At 41.6% G+C, this 25,487-nt stretch overlaps 6 protein-coding genes and 1 long non-coding RNA gene across 11 annotated transcripts; 2 read left to right on the top strand and 5 right to left on the bottom strand.

Annotated features, from left to right (window-relative positions):
* Positions 1 to 262: 262 nt before the first annotated feature.
* On the bottom strand, positions 263 to 3,683 carry LOC129589024 (T-complex protein 1 subunit beta-like). The gene is made up of 12 exons (XM_055483488.1): positions 3,525 to 3,683; positions 3,325 to 3,459; positions 3,155 to 3,266; positions 3,007 to 3,083; positions 2,583 to 2,695; positions 2,323 to 2,525; positions 1,956 to 2,056; positions 1,738 to 1,865; positions 1,414 to 1,625; positions 1,097 to 1,341; positions 921 to 1,020; positions 263 to 646 (listed from the first exon to the last, which is right to left on the bottom strand). Exons 1-12 carry the CDS (start codon positions 3,525 to 3,527, stop codon positions 471 to 473), a joined length of 1,605 nt encoding a protein of 534 aa, XP_055339463.1. The 5' UTR covers positions 3,528 to 3,683; the 3' UTR covers positions 263 to 470.
* A 199-nt stretch (positions 3,684 to 3,882) lies between these two features.
* Positions 3,883 to 6,748, top strand: LOC129589126 (splicing factor 3A subunit 3-like). The gene is made up of 4 exons (XM_055483669.1): positions 3,883 to 4,507; positions 4,852 to 5,265; positions 5,655 to 6,085; positions 6,217 to 6,748. The coding sequence occupies exons 1-4, from the start codon at positions 4,051 to 4,053 to the stop codon at positions 6,478 to 6,480; spliced, it is 1,566 nt and encodes a 521-aa protein (XP_055339644.1). The 5' UTR covers positions 3,883 to 4,050; the 3' UTR covers positions 6,481 to 6,748.
* On the bottom strand, positions 6,183 to 11,268 carry LOC129589124 (IQ domain-containing protein H-like). Of its 2 annotated transcripts, XM_055483667.1 has the most exons (14): positions 11,003 to 11,268; positions 10,661 to 10,911; positions 10,388 to 10,560; positions 9,963 to 10,182; positions 9,627 to 9,813; positions 9,292 to 9,519; positions 9,073 to 9,223; positions 8,818 to 8,984; positions 8,477 to 8,749; positions 7,600 to 8,184; positions 7,339 to 7,509; positions 7,125 to 7,250; positions 6,925 to 6,986; positions 6,183 to 6,834 (listed from the first exon to the last, which is right to left on the bottom strand). In XM_055483667.1, the coding sequence occupies exons 1-14, from the start codon at positions 11,159 to 11,161 to the stop codon at positions 6,609 to 6,611; spliced, it is 2,979 nt and encodes a 992-aa protein (XP_055339642.1). In that variant the 5' UTR covers positions 11,162 to 11,268; the 3' UTR covers positions 6,183 to 6,608. The 2 variants fall into 2 exon arrangements, with proteins under 2 accessions (XP_055339642.1, XP_055339643.1); XM_055483668.1 differs by lacking the exon at positions 11,003 to 11,268 and having other exon boundaries at positions 10,695 to 10,827.
* A 715-nt stretch (positions 11,269 to 11,983) lies between these two features.
* On the top strand, positions 11,984 to 14,858 carry LOC129589050 (7-methylguanosine phosphate-specific 5'-nucleotidase A-like). Of its 3 annotated transcripts, none has more exons than XM_055483526.1 (10): positions 11,984 to 12,139; positions 12,291 to 12,495; positions 12,555 to 12,726; positions 12,883 to 12,929; positions 12,990 to 13,165; positions 13,465 to 13,553; positions 13,618 to 13,700; positions 13,922 to 14,122; positions 14,191 to 14,265; positions 14,479 to 14,858. In XM_055483526.1, the coding sequence occupies exons 1-10, from the start codon at positions 12,036 to 12,038 to the stop codon at positions 14,512 to 14,514; spliced, it is 1,188 nt and encodes a 395-aa protein (XP_055339501.1). In that variant the 5' UTR covers positions 11,984 to 12,035; the 3' UTR covers positions 14,515 to 14,858. The 3 variants fall into 3 exon arrangements, with proteins under 3 accessions (XP_055339501.1, XP_055339504.1, XP_055339503.1); XM_055483529.1 differs by having other exon boundaries at positions 11,988 to 12,143; XM_055483528.1 differs by having other exon boundaries at positions 12,077 to 12,234.
* LOC129589051 (uncharacterized) lies at positions 14,793 to 16,312 on the bottom strand. The gene is made up of 3 exons (XR_008690559.1): positions 15,841 to 16,312; positions 15,312 to 15,465; positions 14,793 to 15,105 (listed from the first exon to the last, which is right to left on the bottom strand). It is a non-coding gene; the product is annotated as an uncharacterized LOC129589051 (long non-coding RNA).
* A 407-nt stretch (positions 16,313 to 16,719) lies between these two features.
* Positions 16,720 to 19,046, bottom strand: LOC129589042 (transmembrane ascorbate-dependent reductase CYB561-like). The gene is made up of 4 exons (XM_055483516.1): positions 18,372 to 19,046; positions 17,875 to 18,101; positions 17,453 to 17,607; positions 16,720 to 17,222 (listed from the first exon to the last, which is right to left on the bottom strand). The coding sequence occupies exons 1-4, from the start codon at positions 18,592 to 18,594 to the stop codon at positions 17,048 to 17,050; spliced, it is 780 nt and encodes a 259-aa protein (XP_055339491.1). The 5' UTR covers positions 18,595 to 19,046; the 3' UTR covers positions 16,720 to 17,047.
* Positions 19,047 to 19,172: 126 nt separating this feature from the next.
* LOC129589041 (transmembrane ascorbate-dependent reductase CYB561-like) lies at positions 19,173 to 25,127 on the bottom strand. Of its 2 annotated transcripts, none has more exons than XM_055483513.1 (4): positions 24,720 to 25,127; positions 20,840 to 21,066; positions 20,078 to 20,232; positions 19,173 to 19,734 (listed from the first exon to the last, which is right to left on the bottom strand). In XM_055483513.1, the coding sequence occupies exons 1-4, from the start codon at positions 24,958 to 24,960 to the stop codon at positions 19,572 to 19,574; spliced, it is 786 nt and encodes a 261-aa protein (XP_055339488.1). In that variant the 5' UTR covers positions 24,961 to 25,127; the 3' UTR covers positions 19,173 to 19,571. The 2 variants fall into 2 exon arrangements, with proteins under 2 accessions (XP_055339488.1, XP_055339490.1); XM_055483515.1 differs by having other exon boundaries at positions 20,840 to 21,164; positions 24,720 to 25,007.
* Between the last annotated feature and the right edge of the window lie 360 nt (positions 25,128 to 25,487).

Raw genomic sequence — 25,487 nt, 5'->3', positions numbered from 1 at the left:
GCATTTCGCTGTGTATTGCACAAAAACTGCCTAGAACGGAATGTATGATTCAGGCTAATAGCTGCTTCAATTCTCCCACTGGTGTGGCCTTCGTGATAAAGCGCAAACGAACAGAAACATTACACCTCTTATCGTCAACCTTAAATTGTTAGACCAATTAATGCAATTTTGATCGAAGCAATGCATTCTTTCGGGCTTTTTCCCGTACACTGTTGTCACTTGTCAGCCAACCTAGAACCAATGCAAAATCTCACTCTGGCTGATAACTGAATTTTTATTTCCAAAATCTCCGTTTAATGTCAAAACTAATTATGATGTATTTATTTAAAAAAAGATAAACAACAGACGAAGCAGAAATGTCAACCTTAAGGAACAAACTAAAAACCAACTGCTGTCACGAATAAGAAACACTGACGTACAGGTACAGTAACAACAAACAAAACACCACTGTTCCACAGATCGAGGCAACACTAATGATGTCTATGCTTATCGGCTGTCCTCTTCCGAGGCGGGGCTTTGATGATGCTATCCACGCGCAGTATCATTTCCGCTGCCTCGGCCGCGCTAATCAACACCTGCATCTTTACGCGGAACGGCTCCAAAACACCCACAACACTCATATCGTCCACCGTTCCCGTATTCATATCTGCAAAAAAACCGTCATGACGAATAACGAATCCGGAACCGAATATGGGTTAATACTAAACATTTCGTATCACTGTTTACATAAAAATAATATATGTAAGCAAATTCGGCAAAAGAAACGCATAAACGCATCAGCCGCATAAACGTCCAGGTTACGATGCAAAATTATAAAGTCACGAAATAAACTGATCATAAACGTTACAACTACCTTCGCGAGTTGTTGCGTCAGTTTCCATCATGTTTACAACCAGAGCTTGGAACAACTAAATACTTACTCAATCCCATGGAAACTTTGCCTTCCGTGTGGGCCGCCCGCAACTGCGATATTAGCTCAGCACTGTCATAGCCACCATTATCCGCCACATACGTCGGTAGCTGTTAAAGCAAACCAGTCTCAAACACATTCCTAACCAAAACCCCAGCACCAATAAAGGTTCAATGACGTAAATACCTTGCGCAGTGCACGAGCAAAGGCTTCGATAGCGATGGACTCTTTGCCGGGTGTCTTCGTCGCCAACTGACTAACCGCCTGCGCCATCAGCATTTCTCCGCTGCCGCCGCCAAAGATCACCCGTGGATCCTGGACGGTCTGCTGCAAGACACAGAGTGCATCGTGCATGGACCGTTCCGCTTCATCCACAATCTGCTGTGTAGCTCCCCGCAGCACAATGCTACATGCCTCGCCCACAGCCACACCTGCACGAAATACGGAATGGTTATTTTGTCACCACCCATAGTATATAAACAGCCTGCTAGACTTAATCCTACCGGAAAATTTGGTCATCCTCTCTTCTCCAATCAGAACCTCTTCGATGAGTTTGCAGGAACCTAATTTGACTTTATCCGGATGATCGAACGTTGACACAATTTCTCCGCCCAGCACGAATGCCAGCCGCTCGATGCCGTCAAAATCAGCGTGTTCAATCGCCATTACGCCGGCGTCAGCAAACAACTGTTCTGGATAATTGTAGATCAATTGTCTACAATACAAAAATCATCAAACATAACAAGCTGCCTCTATGGTCTGTCTGTAAGATAGTGTTGACGTTGCTGAATGGGATGATTACTGGTCAGCGAGGGTACAATTCGTACCTGTTGATAAAAACATTAATTCCATGCTTAACAATTTTATCCACTTTTTCTTTCATTTTCAGTTTCTCCGCAAGTTCCAGTTCGGCTACTTTCGCTGTAGAATCCACTCGGATACGAGAACCAAAAATCTGAAAAACAGCTTTGCCTTGTAGCCTTGTCAAAGGAAGCACCATACACATTCAAAAAACAAATCAAGGGACTTTATAAAAACAGCGCACCTTAATTTTATCAGTATCCATAGGCGTATTTGCGATCAGGATTTTTGCGTTTTCCATTCTTTTTGGCTGATTTACTCCCGGTCGCTTGGCTAAAAGAAAGCCTAAAACAGAAAACACAATGATCTCTGTCAGCACTGAAATCAAACCTTATAATTAGAAAGTCAAAAGAAAACGGAAAACGATGAAAACAGCGATTCAGGAAGCAAAGAAACGAGGTAAACAAATAAAAAACCTAAAACGCGAAACAAAAGTACCGCTCACACAGACTGTAAATCAGATGACAGTACTTACTAACACAAATACTAATGAAAGCACCAAAAAATCTCAGGTAAACAAACAGGGAACACAAATACTTTCTACCACGTACCTTCATCCAGGAAGGAATCGCTGAGCTGGCCGCCCGTTTTCTTGATGATCTGAATGTGATCGAGATTACCGCTTTCTCGCAATCGCAACACAGCGTCAACAGCCATTTTGGAGAAAAGGTCCCGGTGTTGACTGAGAATCTTGGAACTGAGTGTAGTACGGGCAATATTCATCAAATCTTCACGAAACTTAGCATCTTCATGACTACAGAAAAGAAATTTCAAATAACCGCATCAGAGCATCACAAAACAGGCTTCGCACCGATGGCTAAATGAAGATGAAGTTAACGCATCTTTCGCCGCGTTCACTGCTAATCGCCATCCCGATGTAATGGTCTGCGGATGGATCTTCTGGCCGATCATTGATTCAGCCTCCTGAAATAAAATTAAAAACTGCATTAATTCTTATATATCTACCAAGTTCTTCTATATAAAACTCTGTAATGAAACGAATAAGCAAATTCCATATAAGCAAATTTTATTGAAAGATTGGTCAAGAAATATGCGCCGGTACAATCACCAGACTGAAATCAACTAAAAATGGATTTACTGCAGTTACCAAACATCAGCATCTCGTGTAAAAATAAAATCAACCGCTTCGAATTGCTGTAATGGTTTACAGAGGATAGAAGGATTCTAATAGCGCTATATCATAATAAAAAAATCCGGTTAATGCATAGCTATACCTTAAGGAGCTCGGCAGCCAGCACCGTCACCGAAGTGGTCCCATCGCCAACTTCACTATCTTGCACTTGGGACATGTCTATCGAAACATCGAACAAACATGACCGAATCAGCTTCCGGTGTGAACGACAAGACATCTCGATCTCTTACCCACTAGAACCTTGGCAGCCGCATTATCCACCCCGATGTTCTTGAGGATGGTCGCCCCATCATTTGTTACCTGCATCTCACGACTGCGACCGGGAAAAACGATAATTTTGTCCTGAAAAACTCCGCCAGTTCTTCATTGAGTCTCTTTGAGTGCGGCGCTTACAACGTACCATTCCCTTCGGTCCCAAAGTGCTTTTAACCAGATCACCAATAGCGATGGCTCCGACAAACGCTGACAAACGCGCATTCTCCGCCTTGTCTTCTTCGGCGTCAGGAGCCAAGATCTGCACGGGATTCAGACTCACCTGCGCACAAAAGGCCGTCCATTACAATACCACATTCAACTCATTTGGTGCGCGCTGGTTCTTACCATTTTGGATTCACAAGTAAGAGTACCGACAAAAATCTGCAGCACAAGTTTACGTAAATCAAACAATTTAGTCAAATGGAAAATCAAAATTAATATGTTGATTCTGACTGACTCTTGAGGATTCTCAGAGTAAAAACTTTGCTGTCTCGGATGATCAGCAAGTTTTGCGCTGGCAAGTAATACAGACCAGCTCTTAGAAACGGTTACCTCAGTTGGGGTATCCGAAGTTCCGAACTGACTCACAGCCAACCGCCCATAGCGAGTGCACTCCCATAGCGCTTGGTGTGTTTTCCAACTTCGGCTCGTTGCGTTTGCTCTCCGTATTATTACGTAGGTATCTTAATCGCGCTAAAGCTTTTTTGCCAATTTCCGTTTTGGTTTTGTCATTGTAGTTTGGAGTTTTCTCACTGTTATCATGTTATGCAACTTTAAGCTGATTCTGCGGGTTAACAATTGACAATCTGACAGTGTGGTAAACAGGTTTGATAATCGCGAATCTGAAATAGTGTAATAATATCACATCCTGATGGAGGGGATTTTGGAGCAGCAGCGAGCTCTTCACGAAGAGCGCGAGCGTCTTGTGGAGACGATGGCACAGGAGATGGTCAAAGGCGAGACCAGCAAGAGCACGTATCGTCAGCAGCTGAATTCTGGCCATCGTATCAAGATCATGCAAGACCGTCACACGGAAGTGTGTGGACGGCTGGCCGATCTGTACGAAGACAAGGACAATCTGCGTCGCCAGGACATTGCGGCTCTGACTAACGGGCCTTTCAACGAATTCTACAATCGACTGCGGGGTCTGCGGGAGTATTACAGGAAGCATCCCGAAGAAGTCAGCGTTCCGCTGTCGGTGCAAGTAGCGGCCTTTTCACGGCTGGGACTGGGCAACACGCCGTCGCGACAGGCAGCAGCGGGCGGGGAGGGCAGCGCTGAGCCAGAGGAAGAACTCTTAGTCTCGTTTTCCGACGAGGAAGCCCACGGTAAGTTGAAAACTGGAATAAAAAGTAAAATTATGACGCTAAAAATAAAAATTTGAAAGCTTGGAAAATTGGTATAGGTTTGCGTGTGGTATTTTGCTCCTATAAGATATAAAATAAAAGACAATATTATTGTAATGTATATAAAGTTTATATTAATAAATAAAATTCGTGTATGGGGGAATTTAGGGAAACATTGTGCTTGTCGGTTTCTGTCAATTATTAGTTGGTAAATTGCAGCTTGATTTCAGTACGTAGTTGTTGACGAAGGCCGAATTTGTTGCATGAACGCGATTGTAAACAGCTTGGTACTGATTTTACATGTTCATTTTTATGTGACTTTTCAGGGCGGTTTTTGGATCTTCATCTGCTCTATGAAAAGTTCTTAAATCTGAAAGGCATTGTTCCTCCCAATTTTTCCTATCATGATTACCTCAAAGGATTTTTTCGGCTGGATGAGGTGCCACGCGACAGTAAGAACACTGCTGCTTATCGCCAGTACGTGGAGGCCGTATTCGAGTATTTGGCTGATTTCCTGTTCCGCACCAAACCTCTGACCGATATCAGAGCGGAGCTGGATAACGTGGAGAAAGACGTGGATTCAAAATGGAGCAAAGGGCAAGTGCCTGGTTGGGGAAAAGGTCTGCAATCCGCCCAGAGCGCTAACCAGGGAGTCCTGCTGGATCTGCGCAGTTTCAGCGCTGTCGAAGAGATTATGGAGCTGGGTATGGAGCGACTGAAGTCGGCACTAATGGCGCTCGGTAAGTCCAGAGTTGTGTCTTATGATACTGCTTAATGTATTTAATTTAATTTAAACGGACTGTGTCGAGTGCACATTTTGTTAATTGAAAAGTGCCACAGGATAAATAAGTAATTTATTTGAAGCAAGGAGTTGGCTGAAATGCCGTCTTCAGCCGTTCCGTGTCCAACTCCATGATCTCTTTTCGACAACGATGAAAATGCGCAAATATATTACCAGCACTGAAACTGCACAGATTCATTGAGTCGATTATTTGACAACTAAGCGACAATGCTCAGTCGTCAAATGCTCATTAATCTGCTTTCTCTTTGTGTGTCCGTCGTCGCAAGTTGCTATAAGAGTACATATGCATCGTTAATTTTGGAATCTTTAAATCGATTATTTTTTAAGGCATGAAGTGTGGTGGTACCTTGGAAGAACGGGCCAAGCGTCTGTGGTCAACGCGTGGCAAATCTCCGGCTGAAATTGACGCGAGTCTTCTTGTTGCTAAACCGTCTACCGCCCAGAAAAACCAGGAAGATAGTCGGCAAAAAGAGCTGGCTGTTCTGGAGGCGAAAGTCATGCATTTGGCTACGCTGGTGGAACAAGAGCGCAAATTAACGGAAGAGAACGTTGTGCGGAAGCAAGCTCGGGCTGGGCAGGAACGCGAAGAAGAGGAAGACGATGTCGTGAATGACGAAGAGGATGAAGAAGACGATGATGAAGTTATCTACAATCCCAAGAATTTACCGCTGGGCTGGGATGGAAAACCGATTCCCTACTGGCTCTACAAGCTGCATGGTCTCAATATCAATTATCCTTGTGAAATCTGTGGAAATCAGGTGAGAGTTTTTGTGGCATAATGGCATTTATTGAAGTATCGTAGCATTATTGGTACGTTCAGACATTTATTTAATATAGCTTATAAGCATAGCCAGATCACACAGTAGAGTAAATGTTTTTTGTTCAACAGGTGTACAGAGGACCGAAAGCATTTCAGCGGCATTTTAGTGAATGGAGGCATGCGCACGGAATGCGATGTCTCGGTATTCCCAACACGGCCCACTTCGCTAATATTACACATATCGAAGAAGCCGTAAAATTGTGGGAGAAGCTGAAGAAAGCGAAGAATGCCGATAAGTGGAAACCCGACGCCGAGGAAGAATTTGAGGACTCAGCTGGGAATGTAGTCAACCGGAAAACCTACGAAGATCTTCGCCGTCAGGGACTGTTATGAGTGGAAAGCATCATCACGTTGTTTCTTTTTTATGGATGTTATGGGACTGTATTTAATATGGCCGGTATTTAGCTGCCTCGTGCGTTTGAGTTCATTTGCGTTGTTTTCTGTGCATCCCTTCGTTTGTTTCAACATTCTCGGTACAATTTGTCAAAGGGAAATGAGCTGTTACTCTTTTTGGCTGTTGTTTGGTTATCATTGCCCTGGACTTGGTTCGCTATGTTATCCATTGCGGTCGCCGCCGTAATGAAATTGCTTTCTCCTTGAATTGTCGTACTGGTGATTTCTTCGTTCATCAATTTCAAATTTTTGCTGTATATTTTCAGAGCCTTGTGGAGAGAATCAGCAATCACACTAAAAACATGAAGAAATTCCTTTAAGAAACGAATTTTTCAAAGTCTAACCGAATATGATTCAGGCATGCGATGATGCATTTTGTTTTACCACATTCCGAGCATCGTCTTTTTGCTATGGTCGAGCGGGAGAAGGATACTTCCTTGCTTTGTCTGCAAAGAATTCAGGCGAAACAAATCAAAAGCAGTTGTGGTTGATGAAAATCCATGAGACATGTTTTGAATAAATAATAATCTAAACTGAAGCAAATAAACTTGTTAAAGGTGACAATAAAAATGTTAGAGAGTTACGCTTGGATCCAGTTCCAGGCTGATTGATTTGCAGATTTGATAGAAAACGTTGGGATGGATAATTTCCAAATGAGAATGATACAGTGCGGAGCTGACTACAGCAAAACGCCGAAGCGGCTTTGGAGCCTAATTTCAGTACGGGAAATCATTAATCAGATGAGAGCACGACTACAAAAATTGATTTCTCTCTGCGTATTCTGCGATCGTCAATTACCAGTTCTTTCGCCTCTAAGTTCCGCTTTCGTCTGCTGGGCGGTACATACGGAAATGTTTCCAGCATCAGCGAGGTCTGGCTCGTCCAAGCATTCAAAACGAAGCGGATGACCTTTGACAAAGCAACGCTATCCTGGATTCCAATGTTCCAGTCCAGTGCCCACAGTATTTGCTGCCAAGATTCATTTGTAAGTTTTATTACCATATAGACTCAAGTCAAAGATGGGATCGTGAATCGCAAACCCAAGCGTCATTTACGTACCTCTGGACCGTCGAAAAAGGTCACAAAATCCACCGAAACATATCCAATTATTCCGCGACTGTACGCCGTCCGTGCTATCTTCTCACAGTAATCAATCAGGAAATTCTGCGCAGCCACCGATGTCTGTGGAATAGAGTAGCCCAACTTGGAAAACGGTGCCTTATCCGCAATCTGATCGCCAGACGATTCAACACTCATCTTGCCTAAGGGCGAAATAAACAAATCACACGTCAAACAGGTCACATGGTCCGCCGTTGGCAACGCCTGGATGACTCCTCCATGCGTGATGAAATCTCTCACGAAATCCTTCCAGGTAGCGTAGTATGACTGGCTGCGAATGTTGAAGTGTTTCGGTAGTTGTTCACGAAGTTCGTTCTGCAGTGTGGATAGAAACGGCTCGTGTGCCCAGTACAACGACCACTGCTCTTTCTTCTTGGCGCGTTCTTTTCGGAGAAACGGTAGGCACGAAATGCATGTCATGTGTAGCCAGGCGATTCCGCGGCTGTCGCGGGAATGATTCGTTTTGAAAATCCATGTTGGTGTTTCCAAGTTGAGCACAATTAAATTCGATAACGATTCTATTAACTGCAAAAGAATACAAAATATTCAAAAACGGGACTAAATATGAAGTACTAGTATACATATTTGTACGCATAGCTTTCTTCTAACTTTCGGTGCATTAAAAACTGCAAGCTTATCGCAGATTGACTACACTTCTGTAAATCATCGGGTGTTATTTAATTTTCACTTATATTTCAGAGTTACGGCATCATCAGGTTGAGTATGCCAGTACAATTGGAGTCTTGTACCAACGCCTGGTCAGATACACCCAGCCGAATTTCATATTTCTATTTACTTTATTAATTTCAAAGCTTACTTGTTGTTCGGAAAATATATCTTCTTCACCGGGCGGAACAGTCACCCCTGCTTCGCGGAAAACGCGCAGCGCTCCGCTTTTCGTTCCGTAAACGTCGGCAACGTAGGGATCCGTTCCGAGGTAAGGAACGCCGATTTCTCTGGCCACTTCCAGATCGTCCACATGCGGATATCCACTGACCAGCACCGCCGGCCGCTGTGCCGCCAGTTGGCGCAGCGTGTGCAGACTGGATCCGCTGTATTTCAGGATTGTAGACAAGCAGAAGTGAAACGCCTTGATGAGAATAAAGCGCTGATATTAATTATCACTACGCCTGACAACTGTAAAATACGGCGACCAACCGGGAATCTGTCCACCAAAGCGGGAACGTGCATCGTTAACCTGTGGGATAGATTTTCTTCCGAAAGGTCATTGCATATCGCCGCCAATCGCAAGAAACGGCGTTGGTAATCGGCGTGTTGTTCGGCAAAAACAAGCGGTGAAATGTAGACAACGTTCACTGCTGAGTCTAAAACATGACTACTTCTATGGCCACATTTAAAAAATTACACAAATCAAAGAAGTTTGGCGCAGGTTACAGACACACAAAATCGCACCGTGGATATCCCCAATCCGACCAAACTGCCTGTTTTCGCGAATCGAAAAATTCTTTATCCGGCTTCGCAGATTCTGTTCCCATCCGAATGATGGCAAATGAATGTACAAGCGATTGCCATCCAGAAATTTTGTCCAATTGGCCTTTAGCCACTAAAGAAAAAGTAATCGGTCTAGCTTGTATTGGTCCCCAAAGTGCAAAACCGCGTGAATTCGCGCACTTCCAGTTTCTCGGCATAGAACATTCTGGATGTTTCCCGCGTGAAGGATACTTTTTCCCGAATGGCTTTCGTGCGCATCCACTGCAGCCAAATCTTGGAAATCGTATTAGCAGCTGCCCGTTGTTTGCGGTAAGTGAGATACCAACGACGCGTGACATAGCGGCGCCAATTGGACTGAATCACTGTCGCAGCTACGATTCGGCCGTTGGCGCCTCGAAACCTGCAACCCTGCATTATCGATCACACCACTGAATTCAGAGGTGAAAATAAGGAATTTAAAAATTTGATAATGCACAACAGTCCAAATCCACAAAATTAAAGTTACTTATGCATACCGCAGTCTTCATCAGTTTTTCAACTTCCCCGCGATTGTCCAGCAGACTCAGCAAGTGCTCTTTCGTAAAGTACTCTCGCAGTCCCAGTGTAGTGATCAATTCTCCTAACTTTACTGTGTCCACAACCGCCAGAGGAATATTGTAAAGAAGGAGAAAGCTGCGCAGAGCTGTCATTACGGTTTTTATCCTGGAAAAATACATTCAGACCTTGAATTTGTAAATGGAAGAAGGATATATAGAATGAGTGGTTGTTTTGAACAGTAAAGGCAAAGTAACGTCCCAGCCGTTTCGTGCCCTTTGGCAACTCCAGATAATTTTATACTTAAATTTTGTTACCTCACGTGATAATCTGGGAATGCAGCCAGCAACTGCGCGAAGGCCGTGTCGTTTCCCGAAACTTCCGCGTGGATCAGACTGATGTTCGGCAGAATTTCTGGCTGCAGATGCTTTGTGATCGAAAACAGCATGTTTCTTGGAATTATTTGCAGTTGGGCACCGGCATCGTTTCTGTTCAAGTCCGCTACTTCTTTCTTGGGAAATTGCTGGTTGTGCCCTCCTGCTTACCAGCGATAAATTACTCGTAATTAAGTAACGACGTTTTGTAGAAGTACCGGGATTTTGGCTGTTTATGCAACTCGGAAAATTTGTAATAATCCGTTGCAAAATTGAACGGCGCAAATACGTTTAATTAATTAATTAATACTTGTTACAAGAATTAAGAAAACATTGAAAGATTAAAAATGTTGTCTATTAAAGTTAACCTTTTGTGACTGGACGAAATCCAAATGACACCCCTTGCAAGTGCTGATCATGATCATGCGTTGAGTCACTTGAGTGTTTCCCGATTTTCACTTTTCTCATTTCTAATTGTACGATTGTGTTAGCGAGTTGTGCAGCATTTGCAAGAAATTCTCCAGTATGGGAACCGGTTAACCTGTGCGCCAGAAAACAGAAGAATATCAAAATTAATAGAAAAGATAATTTTTGCATTTTTACCAATACAAGCAAATGAAGCTTAGCGCAGTCTCACGTGCTTCAAAGGTTTGCTGGACGAGATATTGTAGTGACCTTTTGAAAACAGCGAAGTGGAGCGCCGGCGTGCTCCATTTGTCAGTTCCACAACTTTCACGAATCGATGTGATTTTTTATTCGGAGACTGCTGAACAGCAATAGCATTCGCATTCGCCGTGCGTACAATGCGTTCATTATCGGCTGTCTCTTCATAATCCGTCCACGCTGCTCGTGGCTCAGTTAGTGCAATTTCGCACAATCTTTCCAGAAAATCCTAAAACATTAAAGATGAACAAACCCTAAATATTGTTGGTAACAGCCGTCGAACGCTATCGGGTAAATAAATGTAGTACTGTATCACGTACATTGACGAAGGATTGTACAGCATCGATGGACTGTTTGGCAGCAACAGGAAGATTCAAAGGAGCCAGGGTGCTCCCAAGCTCATCGATTTTGTTAGTCAGAGAGATTAGTAGTTTCCCTAATTCACAAGTCGAGAGCAGCTTTTGCAAATCTGAATCCATCGTCACATGTAACAGAAAACTGAAAACAGTCAAGAGCAGTCACTCTAGTGCGAACTGCGCAGTTAACGCTTAACTATATTAATTTTAGTTATTAGCCTAGTTCTAACTTTACGATGTGACCTTTGGAGCGAGATGTAATAACATTAATTTTGTTACTTAATTGATCACTTGTACCTTGCTGCACTATAATGCACTAACCCAGGGCCGTCGCGAGGGGGAGGGGGGCTGGCGCTCCCCCCCTCCCGGAGGGAGAAAACGGGAAAATGGTGCGCCGGAATCTGGCGCTGGCGCGAAAAAATGGAACTGGCGCTGCCGCTTTGGCGCTGGCGCACGGAAAATTACAATAGAAAAGCGTAGAAAAGTGGCTCAAAAAAGCCACTTTTCTACGAGTTTTTTCAATTTTTGAGCCATTTCCGAACTGGCGCGCCGGGGACCGCGCGCCCCCCCCCCCCTTTCTTCGGACCTCGCGACGGCCCTGCACTAACTTACAGTAAATGCAGTATGTAGCGAGTCTGGAGGCTCCACTTGTTCCCCATGTTTCCTTATAGTGTTATGAGTACAAGTACAACCACACATACAACAATTACGTACTGAAAATTTCACAGTACTTTACTGTATTACTAATTTTAAAGTTCCGCACAGCATCCTGATAATCTGATTTTCTGGAAGAATGTTCGTAAAGCATTCATGTGGATCAAGCCGAATGAGTTAGCTTCCGTTGCTGTAAAACACCGAGTAAATCACCACACATCGGCCGGCGACCACATTTAGAACAATCGATCAAGCGCCTCGGATGACGGGTTTCCTTAAGACGTATCAGCTGATTTTTGACGATAAATATATATCAGCTTTTAAGCCTACATTTTTTCATATTATGCTTCGACCGCTTCGTCTTCCAGTGGTTCTTCGGAAATCTCTGCTCTCTGTAAAATCTGTTCCATTTACTTGGTTTTTTTCTTCTTTTTCAGTCGACTTAAAGTGAGTAAGTCCTGATCGGAGCGCACAGTCTGAGCGGTAGAGGTCCATCCTTGTATTTGAGGGGCTTTGGCTCCGACTCGGCTGTGAGCGTATGGGTATGCGTAGTGAGTTTTTTTGATTCACAATCCCAAAAATTTAATTTTTCTTGTAGCCAACTTAGTTGTACGGCTGCATTGCTTTCTGGAACTATACGTACATGTGCCATGGCTGCCGCGTTGACGCCTGAAGTCGCCGCTGCTCATCCGGTGACGAACTGCGATCCGCCAGTGGAGAAGCTGCCTCTGCCGCGACCCATTCTCATGGGAGGCGAGGAGAAAATGCGGGCGGCTGTCAAGAACGCTAGCCTACCTGCACAAGTGAGTGGCATCTTTGCGCTCCCATCCCGCGCATGCTCCATTTGGCATTGACTTTCCAGCTGAAAGAAGCGCTGTGCGCGGAAGGCGTGCACATGGCGGAGCCCGAGCACGTGCTGGGAATTCTGCAGAAGATGGTCCGCGACGGGCTGGACCGGTTCCAGGTGGTGACGGATTTCGATCAGACGCTGACACGTTTCCATCGCGATGGACAGTTCTCGCATTCGTGCTACAGTGAGTGTGTCATCTGTCCTGAAAGCATTTTCATTCGTTTGTCCAAGATTTTGGTTTTGTTGGATTTTTAATTATCAACTTGGGATACTTCATTTATTTTGTCTTGAACTGTATACTTAATTGTACGTTTTCCCTGGATCAGGCTGTTATTTACAGGCATCATCAGCCGAAGCCCACGGACATCTGACCAGTTTCGTTCAGACGTACGTTACAAATATGTAAATTTTGGAATTTGTTATCTGCAGTTCGTTTCTGATCCTTAGTCGCTGAAACTGCACGATCATTACGTGGAAATTGAGCTCGATCCCACCGTTCCTTTCGAGAAGAAAATCCCCCACATGGAGGAATGGTGGCTGAAGCAGCATGATCTCTTTCTGCAGCTGGGATTTCAGGAGAGCTGGATTAAAGAAATGGTCCGGGAATCCACAGTCGAATTTCGGTATATTTATGCGCTTGTTGCGATGCAACAGGTTGCTGATTTGAAATTTTTTCTGCGCTGTGATCGTTTTTCTTTGCGCTGTACAAGCCGTTAAAAGTAGAAGCTCAGGTGACTCAGGTCAATCTCAGCCAATAACTGCTCACTAAATGCAATCCTGGCTTCCTAATCCTAATGTTTTGCTTATTTCAGTTTTTTCTTTCAGATTTTTATTACTTAGTTTCCTTGACAAGCGAGCGGTTAATTTCGTTGAGACTGTGTTGGTATAATTTATTATACTGCAACTGGATTTTTCATTTCAGTGACCGGACGGATGAATTTTTCCAGAAGCTTGATAACTTTCGAGTGCCCTTGCTGATCTATTCTGCTGGCATTGATAATCTGATCTCCGGTAAAGCATCGGCATTGTTCCGTATATTGTTATTTTCAGTTTTCATTGAAACTCCTTTGGGTAGGTGTTCTGAGTGAGCGCTCCAATATAAAGTCAACATCACTGGAGCCGTTGATCGTGGCGAATTCAATGGTTTTCGATGAAAAGGTGTGTACAGTTTCATTTCTTTTTAAGCTGCTGTTACACATGTATAGTATTTTCCAATCGAGGAACGAGGCTATCGAGTAATTATCGAGAAAGGCACTGGATAGATTTTCTTAGATAAAGTTTGTTGTACGATAAGGAAGTGGTGATTCGTCGTCAGCCTATTGGTCAGACTATTTTGTAAAATGTTTGACAAACTTGACGGTGCTCTTTCGTACTGCTAGGGTCTGTTGAAAGGATTCCGGGAGGAACTGATCCACTCGTTCAATAAGAATGAAATCTTTCCTCACCATCGTGACTATTTCGAAAAACATTCATCCCGTCGTAATGTGTTGCTGATGGGCGACATGATCGGTGATCTGGCCATGGCTGATGGAATGCGCGCCAAGGAAAATGTTATTACTATTGGCTTTCTCAATACGAAGGTAAATTAAATTTTTAAACCACCCTGTTTCCTAATGTATTTAGGTATGATTCTTGATTAATTTCGCAGATCCACAGCTCTTTTAGCCTTTATTCTTCGAGCTTCGATATTGTCCTAATTGACGATCAATCCTTGAACCTTCCGGTAAGATTGTGTACAATTCTTAATTGATCGTTTCTAATTTGATTGTAAGCGAAGTCGCTTGCAACCTTGTAACATGTCAGATGTTACGATCTTGTTGCGGCAGTAATAGTATGCACATGGATGGTTTTTTTTGTTTAATATACGGTATCGTTTGTTTGGTTTTATATACTTTCTCTTAATTCTGTTCGATCAGTTTATTCTCATTCCTTTCAGATCGCGATTGTGGATGCAATTGGATCGTCGCGCTAACAATACGTTGGATTGTTTTTGTTAATTTTTTTTGTTTCGAGAGTCCCCTGGATGGAAGCCCTCGTACGAGTAGTTGTGAAGTGAAGCAGGACATTTCGGTATAAGCTACCCAGTGATCTGCTGTGCTGGTGCTTGTTGTTCTTCAGCATTTGTTTCTTTTCCTGATCTTGAACGGCACAATACATTAAGAAACTGGGGAATGCATCTGCCGATCCTCGCAATACGCGATAATATGGTCATAGGTCATACTCGATCCGGTAGAATCTGTTGTGGACGAGGTTACTATCTTTTATTGCCTTTCGAATTTTGTGCGGTACGTAAAGAAATAAAGAAACGGAAAACTAGACAGATTTCTATAGGAAAACAGACTGAAAAAAAATTCGGAATGTATTTCTTCCGTACACAGTGATTAAGGTTTGTGAATTCGTTACATGATAAGTTTAACACGATGCATTCAGCCACGGCCTGCAGCAAACAGCTGGGGAAACCAATATTTAAGTGATTTTCTTGGTTTCCGTTGGCGTTTCGGTTTCCATATTCTCATCCATTTTAAAATTCCAATTTCTTCTTGGGTGGCCGGATGTAAAACAACTGCAGTAAGATGAGCAATGAGCCGAATGTTGCGTGATTTGAGCGTATGTACTCATATTGTACAGTAATGCATGCTTATCAGACGCTTTGTCGTATCGGTCACTTCCAGACTGTATATTTGACACAGCTGGTCAAATGGTGATCGGTAGCTCATCAATATTCGCTATTTATACCCAGCTATACTGCTAGCCTTACGAAGATTTTACCGAATATGACCGCTCATGTTGCCGGGAATCCAGAGGTGTTCCTGCATTTTTCTGATCCTACTTTCCTGGTCGCAGTTCGTTTCCTTTACTACCTTACAGCCTGTTCCAAAATAAATAAGTGTCCATTTCGGACCACTCGTAGTAGTATTTTCTTCTGTAAATAAATTAAAAATAATAGAACGGATATCATACAGAATTACTGTGTCTTGGGTATTCTAACCTTGGGCATTCTAATTAAATGAAAGGTGTTGCAAATCACAATATAGTTCCAGTAAAACTGCTTTTTAAATTTTATGTAAGTAAATACGAAGAAGCAGTCGGCGTAAGGAATGCAAGATTTGTATCAACATTTGTCATTTAGTAAATTTTGGCTGACCTCATCAGAGTCTGACTTATTAGTGTGAAATCAGTCGCACTTGTAAAAGAACATATCATTCGACATTGTTCTCATCATGTCAGCAAAGCTGTATCCAGAATTAAAACGACAATTGTTCTCAAAAAGCGAAAACATATTCGCCAATTTCCTTACCCAATGGCGGTAGAACATTTCCGTCACGTCGATACTCGATAGGACGTTAATTCAGACTATTCAGTTAACCCGACGGTCCCGATCAGACGCTTTGCGATTAATGCAATGGTACATAGTTTCCTCTCGAATTCGACGGTTCTCCCATATTGCCGGCAGAGTTTTGCATGAACGCGCGGAGATATTATTGCTCCTACTGTATTTTCCATCATTACAGAATTCGTTCTGCAATGATCCGTTGTATAAAGTAATAACATAAAAATAATTTGTATTAACCAATTCGACGGAAATGTTACAATATAATTTGACTGGTTTCTAGAAAATCTTGCATGTTGACACTGTGCTGCATTACACGTATAGTGTTCTGCGCTCGACACCACGCGAAGTCGTTCATGAAGGTTGCAGTTCTAAAATTAGGATGCTTTTGAGGATGGATGTAAGTACTTCTGCCGCAATCTAGCTTGCAACATGCAGTTTTCCGACGCCACCTAGGTAATCATCGATTTTACGCCGGCGCAGCCGGGAGCGATGTTTGCTCTTCGCTTTTCGCTGGGTGATAAGTATGAAGTACTGTGATGTGCCTCTGCATACAAGGAAATTATACTTCACTGGAGTACAGAGTATGTATCTAAATGAACTGCTGAAAGAGGTAACACATCGTATATGGACTACGGCAGAAACGATAATACTTTTATGTACAAAGAAATCAACCACGAACTTTTTTGGTCATCGGTGATAAGAATTATGCGCGTCGCGATGTTGAAATTCACGTCAATATTGCCATACCTATCTGTATATGCGTTGCACAGGTTGCGCTAGAACTACTGTAGTTTGTACAAAGCTCAGTAATGCACATGAGCTGCCGATTGACGAAGGCCCTTCAAAATTTTTATTAAAACCCAAAAATCAGATGCAAAAGTAATTATTCTATTTGGTAACAAATAAAAATTAATAATAGCTCTGTGAGACTATCCAAAGGAATATAATAAAAATATATTTTGCCGGGCATTGGAAAAGATCGAATCACCAATTCGAAATTGCAGATATGTATAATGTACAATCTTGCTGTGCAAGAACTGCCGTAAATGTATTTTCTCCAATTTCCGCAGGCACAAAAAGACCATAGGAAGTATTATAACAACAGGTGTAACAAAACTCACATCTCATGGGTTTATTAAAAATACTTGTGAATTAGTAAGACAGAGCGCTACTATTCTTGCTCTTCTCCGGATATTCGTTTATACTGGCCGTCATCGTTTTGTCCTGGGAGACGCCGGAATCTGGGATTAGCCATCAAGTAGATTCCGGTTATGCCGAAAAATACTATGATGTATCCGGTTGAATTTACGAGTGCCGCTTCGCCGGTGTTGCTCTCGAAATTATGTCTGCAAACAGCAAATCCATAACGAAAATCGCATCAACTGACCAGTAAGCTTATGCTGGCTTCTATTATCAGATTTTGTGATGCGGTAAAAATTTTTTATACATACTACGAGGTATTATTCAAAGAGAAATTTTTTTGGTTAGATTTGTACAACAACTCAGCTTTTACGGCTACCTTTGAAAAAGCACAAGTACTAAAAAATACAGTAACATGTTCCTATAATCTCCATACACGTCATAAAACTGTTCTTCGGTCAATCCTAGCAGCGCTTGCACAACGAGAAGTCCAAATAATAATATGCCGAAAAATACATGGATCGGCATGTATTCTTTCGCCAACGATAAATTCGCTTTCGGGTATAAGAATGCGATGAATCCAAAGATCCACTGCCAAAAAACAAAAAAACATTAACCTTGTTAATAAAAACAAGCCGCGACAAAGTAGCATAGCAATAATATAGTGGCTTTTAAACGGAAAGCTGTCTGATTTCGATCGGCGAAGTACGAGTAGTTTAGTATCAAGTAAAAGTACCCCTTTCCATTCACATATGAGTTTCAGCAAAGCAATTCAATTTTTTTGCTGCTTTACTTATTAAGCATTATTATTGATTTTGGCTGATTGTTACAACAGATAATATGTAAGATATCGTTTACCTGCAGTGAAAATACAATGAATATTGTAATTCCCAGCCACCCGTGCTGCGAATACAAATTCGGATACGGCGTTGGACGCCCTTTCTCGTCCGTCAGTAGATTATGGGAATCAAAAACCGCAATCAGTGCACAAACCATGAAAACAATAGCGATAAACTGCAGGCTGGCATGTATTATCTTCAGCCAAAATTTAGGATAATTTCGGAATATCCGATACACCAAATTGGCTAAAACCAGAACTTTCAGCAGATATAGTCACCGTAAGTTAATTTCAATAAAATACGACTAATATTTTCAATAATTTTTTAATATCAATATAATGTAATGCGATTTCAATATAATTCATTTCAATAAACGTAAATTAAAGCCAGTGGTAAGATGTTAGTTTTCGTACTCGGAACGTTTACTTTACACTAGTGTGCTCCTTGAAGTGTAGTTGTATAAAATTAACACCACAGTGTTTTATAACTTCACTGGCTGCACAGCCGAGCACTTACCATTACCATGGACAAATACAAATGCGATAGTAGCCAGAAAGGGATGATAAAAGAATTCTTGTTCAGGGTCGGATCGCCACTGCCATGTAAATCCTTGAAACGTGTTAATCCACCCCGTTAGCATAAAAATCGTTGACACACCCAATATTTCAAAAATCCCAACCGCTATGTTGAATCTGAACATCACCGCATCGAAATCACTGTCTGACTTCGAATTGCTCATTGCGATTTATTGTTTCTTATTATGTACAAGAAATACACTGCTGTTTGAAAACAGCGTTAATTAAGGTATCAGTAACAGCATTAGGCTGTCAGTGCGCCGGTCTTCAACTGTAACGCGATCGTTCCTATAACTTGATTTAAACGACATAACTACACTTTCCAAATTTAATTTAAAAGTTGAGATGTGTTTTTTGCCGCGGCCGACCACTGAATGCAGAGAAAAAGTCGTTAACGTTGAGAAAGACGTTAATGCTGTTTGTCCCTAACTGCCGCGGGAATCGCTTCCGGCTTGAGAATTATCTACTAGATGTGAGAACGGAAATCTCTGTGCAAGTGCACCTATAACATACGGTTTGATTCCCATCTATGTGTAAGCAAAACAGTCAAGAAACGCGTTATCGGAAGTTGACGTACATCCAGACAATCTTCAGGAACTTAAAAAGAATGTCTGTTACGATTAACTTACGTCTTCATTTTTGTCAGCAAAGTTAACAAGTGCACTGCTCATTTAAATGAGAAACCTCTTATGTGATTTTATAATAACTAGCAGAGTCGCAACAAGAGGAAATGGCAACCCAATTTATACACCGTCAAATTTTATATCGGACCGAATGCAGCACAAACACATCTTTCAATATTACGAAATGCATAAATCTACAAAACAAACATCTGGTCACAAAGAGCTACCTACTATCCGCAGACCCAAATACGCAAAAAATGCCAAAAAAGTATATTACAAAAGCACATTCGCTGTACCTTTAGATATTTCTAAAGTATATGCCGATATTCCATATTTGATCAAAACCACATCATAAAAATAACCAAACAAGTGACTCCGTACGGATGCAAATAAAATTATTCGGACGATGCAAATTCTATAAATACGTTTTACCGGGAGAAGTACGCCTATAAAAGTACGAGATCCATATTTGAGAAACCAAGCCGAAGTGTCCGGGTGGAAATGACAGACAGTCACTGTTAATCCCGCGGAATATACGCTCCATCGTCGTCCGGTCGCGGCTGGCGCTTGAAGTTCGGATTAATTAAAATGTACACTCCATTCAGACCGAACAGCACTAGAATAATGGCAAGAATATTCACAAGTGCCGCTTCACCGTTTTTGTCGTGGTAGTCCGGCTTCCTGCAACAGAAACAATAGTATTATCGATTTCATTACTCAACCGTTGCATGCACTCTCGCAATATGAGACAAATAAAAAAATACTGCAACGATACAGAAAACTCTTTGCCACGGAAGCACGGAGAAATTCTGCATGTCATTACATTTAACGCAGCGTAAGGTTAGATGCAGATGGCAGGATTGTTATGGTGTACAGGACACTGTTTCCAACTTGATAATATCATTGACGCAATAAAATTAGTATAAAAAAACTAAGAGAAAGTGGAACAATTAAAATGCAATCGTTACACCGAAATAAGCATTATTTACCAATTATTACGAATTTTTCATGACCTGCGACTTACACATTCCAGATGGCAGCTTCCGTCAATCCCATTAATGCCGTTGACACGAAGAGGATGTGGATCAAGACGCCGAAAAAGACATGGATGGGAAGATAGCTGCGCCGCAGCGACAAGCTTACCTTAGGGAAAAGGAAGAAGAGGAATCCTGTAAGCCACTGCAACAGGCCGGCATTAATTGCATGCTAACTTTTACTGCGTGCGCTTCCTTCCACACGCACAGAAATGGCTATCGATTGCACCACGCCAACAACTCATTTCCTTTTCGCTTGTTGCTTGCGTGAAAAGCTGAGCTAACAACACATGTCGCATTCTTTTTTAACCATGTTAGAGCATCGATAAAACCAACAAAAGGAAGATCTTCATGAATTGCCTGTTGACAGTGAGTGCTTTTACCGCAGTACGGACAGACACCACCAGTCAGCCGCAAAACATATGCAACAAGAAAATATATTTAAAATTTTTAATTTTTTTCAGAAAACCTTGGGGTGGATAATAAAACACTGCCGTGTTATTTAGAACAATTTCAATACTAAACTGTTCATTTGAGTAGCAAGTATGCGTTCAGTTTACTGGGTCGGCAGTTTCAATTTGCTTACGAAGAGATTAATTGTATTTGGAATTATTTTAAAAACAGGGAACCACCACAGAAATATCTGCAAAAATGACAAACACCACAATGCGATAAAATATCTCGATAAGTCAATCTTTATTACAGATAGAAGAAACCATATAGGATTGTGTGGCTTTAATTCTCATTTGTACCTGACAACAGTATAGAACAATAGTGGAGATGCCGATCCAGCTGTGCATGGAGAACATGTTGGGATGGGGGTCGGGTTGGCCATGGCTGTTCCGGTGGTTATTGTGGGAATCGAAGACAGCCTGTAGGGCGATCACCATGAAGATGAAGGCCAGCAGCTGCATGGCGGCGTGGATGATCTTGATCCGGATCTTCCTCTCACCGCGCAGCAATCGATACGCTAAATTAGCTACATACAACACAGATATGTCATGCCATATCCGCGCAGCCGATCCCATCAGCACCTCTATTAATCGTTCATAATCACTCCTATTTTCCGACTTAACGCTAAAAACAAATACCTCTCACAACCAAACCACAAATAGAAGTATGTAAGTCAGACACGGGTAGCATAACGCATAACGATTGTAAACATAAGCATTCAAAATATCTATATACATAATGTATGTACTTAACATTCTTCAAAATCCCAACATATCTGAACAAAAAATATACGCCCAACAGAAATACGAGTACCAAATTAAAATGTGCGTCGTAAATTACTCAGAATACAAAGAGTATCTCCTGCTGATCGGAATGATATTATTTACTTTATTTAATGTTAAAACCGTGATTAATGATTATCTGTGACTGTATTTCTATCACCACCTCAAAATTCAAAGTACAGAGGGTTATTCAGCCAAGTGTGGTCAGCGCATTAAAAAAATTCCTATAATTCAGCCGTAGCGCAGAGTCAGATTCTAATAATTGTTTTATTATAACAAATTAGTTTTGATGCTTTTTGCAAATTTTTGTGACAATCGAGCTTAAACAGCCCGCAATATTGGCTACTGACCTAAAGACTCCGACTCTAAACCTTTGACCAGGCAAAATTTGGCTTTCGATGATCTGGCCTTAAAAGGATCGTCTGCTTTTCAAATCTGGATGGTTTTAATTGTAAAAACGACGATCCGAATATTTTTCATAGCAAAACGATTCCATATTCTTGCGCGTTCTTGCGGTAGGACGGTTGGAAAAACGCGAAAACAGGAAGACACTCGCAGGAGCCATGCTCATTGTGCGAATTCTTACTCACGGAGCTATAGCTATCCTTTTCGTTCCTCCACAAACTAAAGTTGTAACGCAGGTCTTTCTTCACAATTTACAATGTTCATTGATCGAAAAGGACGCTCCGCGGATTAAGCCTGGCAGAGAGGAAGAAGTCATCCAGAACCAGAGATGTGCTCCCGGGAGCACTGCTGAGAAAAACAAGGATGTTGCTTCCTGATCGAAAAACTAGTAATTCCTTCTGAAAAGGATTGTTAGAAACCCTGACAGGTTTTCAATGGATTATGGCGAAAACCCAAATTTTAAATTAATTTTGAGTAAAGGGAATCCATTTCCTATAGCTGAACTGGTCAACTGTTGCCAACATGGGGGGGATAAACTTAATTTTTTCATGGGCTACAGGATAGCGAAATCTTGGCTCGGTTGAATTCAGAATATGATTAAATGTTCTGGTTATCTGATAAAATTTTTAAAAAAGTAAAATAAGCCTGCAACGGCTAAGCAGAAATTTTCCAAAAAGTGACCACACTTGGCTGAATAACCCTCTGTACTGTATGTAAAAATTACAAACAGAATTATTCAATTATTATTGTTATTAAGACAATTATTGTTATTAATTAAGTGAAACAAGATAATTCCGCAATCAAACTTAACAAGCATAAACAGCATAAACTCAAATCACACTCACTGTCAGCAGAAAGAATAAAATCGGCGGAAGTGACATGTAAGAATTAGAAGTAAAGTCTGTAAAGAAACGCGGGCAATACCGCAAGATAGGGATACGGCCAAAAAAGGTTCAAATGGCAAGATTGATGATGCTCCTTACTCAGAATTTTTTTCTGAATCGAATGTGCCGGGACAGGAGCAGATCCGAAGTCACGTGACTGAGCTATGGGTCAATTTGCATATTAGGTGCTTCGTCATAGTTTTTTATGTAATACCTGTGATAAACACGCGTTTTATAGCTAGTTTGAGTCGAATGAAAAAAACAAAAATTCGACTCAGAAAAAAATTCTGAGTCGAATGATACGTGAATCACGTCGATCAGAGATCGCATGACCAAGTTATGAATTTATTCAATCATTTCTGGATTTAAGGAGTTTAATACTCCTTCTTGCTGATGACGTCATATATACGTCATAAATGACACGTTCGACTCATATTTTTTCCACTCGTAAAGGTCAAACTAGGTCACAAAGGTCACTTGACTGAAATACTGAAAACAGTTACAATTAAATAATAGTTGCTTAGCGGTAATGCTATTATTTAGCCAACTTATTTTCGCGTAATTTCTCAGACAATTTGTGTTTTCACAGCTAGGTGACTCGTTTCTTTAAAAGAGACATATGGGCTGGTTACAGCTACCAGCAGCGTTACTCCTTTCTTTAAACGAGACAGGAAGTAGAACTTCGAACTAATGTTACTCCTTTCTTTAAGCAAAACAGAAGAAGTGAAGAAGTAGCACCTCACAGCAGTATTACTCCTTTCTTCAAACGAGACAGAAGTGGTAACACCCCTCAGTAATGTTACTCCTTTCTTTAAACGAGACAGGAAAAGTAATAACTCACAGCAATGTTATACCTTCCTTTAAGCAAAACAGAAGAAGTAGCACCTCACAGCAGTATTACTCCTTTCTTAAACGAGACAGAAGTGGTAACACCCCACAGCAGTGTTACTCCTTTCTTTAAACGAAACAGAGGAAGTAGAACCTCAAACTAACGTTACTCCTTTCCTTAAGCAAAACAGAAGAAGTAGCACCTTACAGCAGTATCACTCCTTTCTTTAAACGAGACAGAAGTGGTAACACCCCACAGCAATGTTACTCCTTTCTTTAAACGAGACAGAACTAATAACACCCATTAGCAATGTTATTCCTTTCTTTAAACGAGAAAGAACTGGTGACACCCCAAAGCAGTGTTAATTCTTTCTTTAAACGAGACAGAAGTGACAACACCCCACAGCAATGTTACTCGTTTTTTTAAACGAGACAGGAAAAGTAACAACTCACAGCAATGTTATGCGCAGAAGAAGGCAGAAGAAGGAACAACTAAACGCAACGCTACTCCTTTCTCTAAACGATACATGAATAACTGACACCCCAGAATTGATTTGGTTTCGTTCACTGTTTCGCAGTTTAGGTTACCTCTTTCTTATGTTTCCTCGTTATATTTCTTATGATTTCTTATAATTTTTGTGTTGTCTTATGCTTCTTGTAATTCTTATATTTCGTTGTTTTTTACGATATCCTGTACTTCTTAGATTTTATTTTTAATGTGATTCGCCAAAATAGATGTTAGCTTGTGACCTTCAGATGACCTTTACTCCAAAGGTCACGACGATTCATTTCAGAGGAACGGAGTCGATGACGTCATCAGCGTGTCCTGCTTTCGTGGGTCATTTTACCATTTTGTACGTCACCGTGGTTAAATAACACGAGAATGACTAGTTTAAAAAAAGGCCCGAAAATTGACGAAATTTAAAAAAATTTAGAATTTGGTCACGTGATTTATTATTCACCTGAGATGGGTACTGTTCGACTCAGAATTTTTTCTGAACAAAACAAGTAATGCACCGTCTTTTTGTATGGAATTTGCTTACTTTACTATGGTAAGGCGCCCATATGCAAATTAGCCCATAGCTCGGTCACGTGACTTCGGAACCATCGTTGTCCCGGTCCATTCGACTCAGAAAAAAATTCTGAGTAGGATACGTCGATAATCAGCCCATTTTTTGCAAAACTGGCCATATCCCTATATTGCGGTTTTACCGAAACGCGAATACGCGCTTTTGCTGTTGTCAAGAAGTGCAAGTTTCCGAGGCAAAACAAACACATACCATTTCCATGGATGAAGCAAAACGCCAAAATCATCATCAGTGGATGAAAGTTGAACTCTCGGCGCGGATCTGCTTCCGACCAAGCGAAGCCACCCTGATAGTGGCCCAACCATATGGCAGAGAGGATGATGGCCATCAGGCCCAGAAATTCGAAAGTTCCCACCAGGAATGTGAACGACTTCAGATTAGGCGCTGAGTGCTCCAGCGGACTGTCCATGTTGAGAAATTCCTTCTCGGCCATTGCTCACCTGCTTCTGGAACCGAAATCAAATGATCACAAGGTATCTCTATCAGGGTATTTGGCTTCTCGTTTTACTCGGGAAGTAAAACAAAAAACAACTGAAATAAGTACTGTAACAACAGTAACACGCTGCTGACAGCTCGCTTTTGTCGCGATCGCAACAGCAACATTGGCGACGGACCGACGGTAATCAAGCTCGCGGCTCAATTTTGACGGTCTGGACGAACCGATCGGTTGAGTATTGTTTTCCAAGCCGATGGGTGGCTTCAAACCGCGCGCGCTTAGTCGTACGAATGCATAATACTGTTACAGTAATTTAATTTCACTCCTTAAATTTGGGAACTGAATAGGAATATACATCAAATACGTCTTAATTATTCATGCAAATTTATCAGTTTTGATTATTGCGGGTTAGATCAATGATATGAATATACAATCACAGCAATTAATTTAATTCAACTCATAGATGCACAACGCTAGTGGCTCGTCTCTCTTCCTTTTTTTAAACTTGCAAATCGTAGGTACCC

This window comes from Paramacrobiotus metropolitanus, unplaced genomic scaffold (genome assembly GCF_019649055.1).
Source record: "Paramacrobiotus metropolitanus isolate TYO unplaced genomic scaffold, Prichtersi_v1.0 Parri_scaffold0000033, whole genome shotgun sequence".
Taxonomy (NCBI): domain Eukaryota; kingdom Metazoa; phylum Tardigrada; class Eutardigrada; order Parachela; family Macrobiotidae; genus Paramacrobiotus; species Paramacrobiotus metropolitanus.
Note: the sequence above shows the minus strand (reverse complement) of the source record. Positions and strands in the feature narration are given on the sequence as shown.

Coding starts and splice junctions, on each gene's coding strand:
- LOC129589024 (XM_055483488.1), bottom strand. Junction 3,267..3,324: donor CTTTGGGACCGAAGGGAATG/GTACGTTGTAAG, acceptor GGAGTTTTTCAG/GACAAAATTATCGTTTTTCC. Junction 647..920: donor CAAAGTTTCCATGGGATTGA/GTAAGTATTTAG, acceptor GTTTTTTTGCAG/ATATGAATACGGGAACGGTG.
- LOC129589126 (XM_055483669.1), top strand. CDS start 4,051: ATGGAGGGGATTTTGGAGCAGCAGCGAGCTCTTCACGAAGAGCGCGAG. Junction 4,508..4,851: donor TTCCGACGAGGAAGCCCACG/GTAAGTTGAAAA, acceptor GTGACTTTTCAG/GGCGGTTTTTGGATCTTCAT. Junction 6,086..6,216: donor GTGAAATCTGTGGAAATCAG/GTGAGAGTTTTT, acceptor TTTGTTCAACAG/GTGTACAGAGGACCGAAAGC.
- LOC129589124 (XM_055483667.1), bottom strand. CDS start 11,161: ATGGATTCAGATTTGCAAAAGCTGCTCTCGACTTGTGAATTAGGGAAA. Junction 10,183..10,387: donor ATTTCGTCCAGTCACAAAAG/GTTAACTTTAAT, acceptor GCTGGTAAGCAG/GAGGGCACAACCAGCAATTT. Junction 9,814..9,962: donor TTCCCAGATTATCACGTGAG/GTAACAAAATTT, acceptor GTATTTTTCCAG/GATAAAAACCGTAATGACAG.
- LOC129589050 (XM_055483526.1), top strand. CDS start 12,036: ATGCTTCGACCGCTTCGTCTTCCAGTGGTTCTTCGGAAATCTCTGCTC. Junction 12,727..12,882: donor GTTCTCGCATTCGTGCTACA/GTGAGTGTGTCA, acceptor TGTTATTTACAG/GCATCATCAGCCGAAGCCCA. Junction 13,166..13,464: donor GAATCCACAGTCGAATTTCG/GTATATTTATGC, acceptor TTTTCATTTCAG/TGACCGGACGGATGAATTTT.
- LOC129589042 (XM_055483516.1), bottom strand. CDS start 18,594: ATGAGCAATTCGAAGTCAGACAGTGATTTCGATGCGGTGATGTTCAGA. Junction 18,102..18,371: donor TGTATTTGTCCATGGTAATG/GTAAGTGCTCGG, acceptor TTCTGGTTTTAG/CCAATTTGGTGTATCGGATA. Junction 17,223..17,452: donor GAAGAACAGTTTTATGACGT/GTATGGAGATTA, acceptor TGCTGTTTGCAG/ACATAATTTCGAGAGCAACA.
- LOC129589041 (XM_055483513.1), bottom strand. CDS start 24,960: ATGGCCGAGAAGGAATTTCTCAACATGGACAGTCCGCTGGAGCACTCA. Junction 21,067..24,719: donor TTGCTTCATCCATGGAAATG/GTATGTGTTTGT, acceptor TGTTGTATGTAG/CTAATTTAGCGTATCGATTG. Junction 19,735..20,077: donor GAAGCTGCCATCTGGAATGT/GTAAGTCGCAGG, acceptor TTTCTGTTGCAG/GAAGCCGGACTACCACGACA.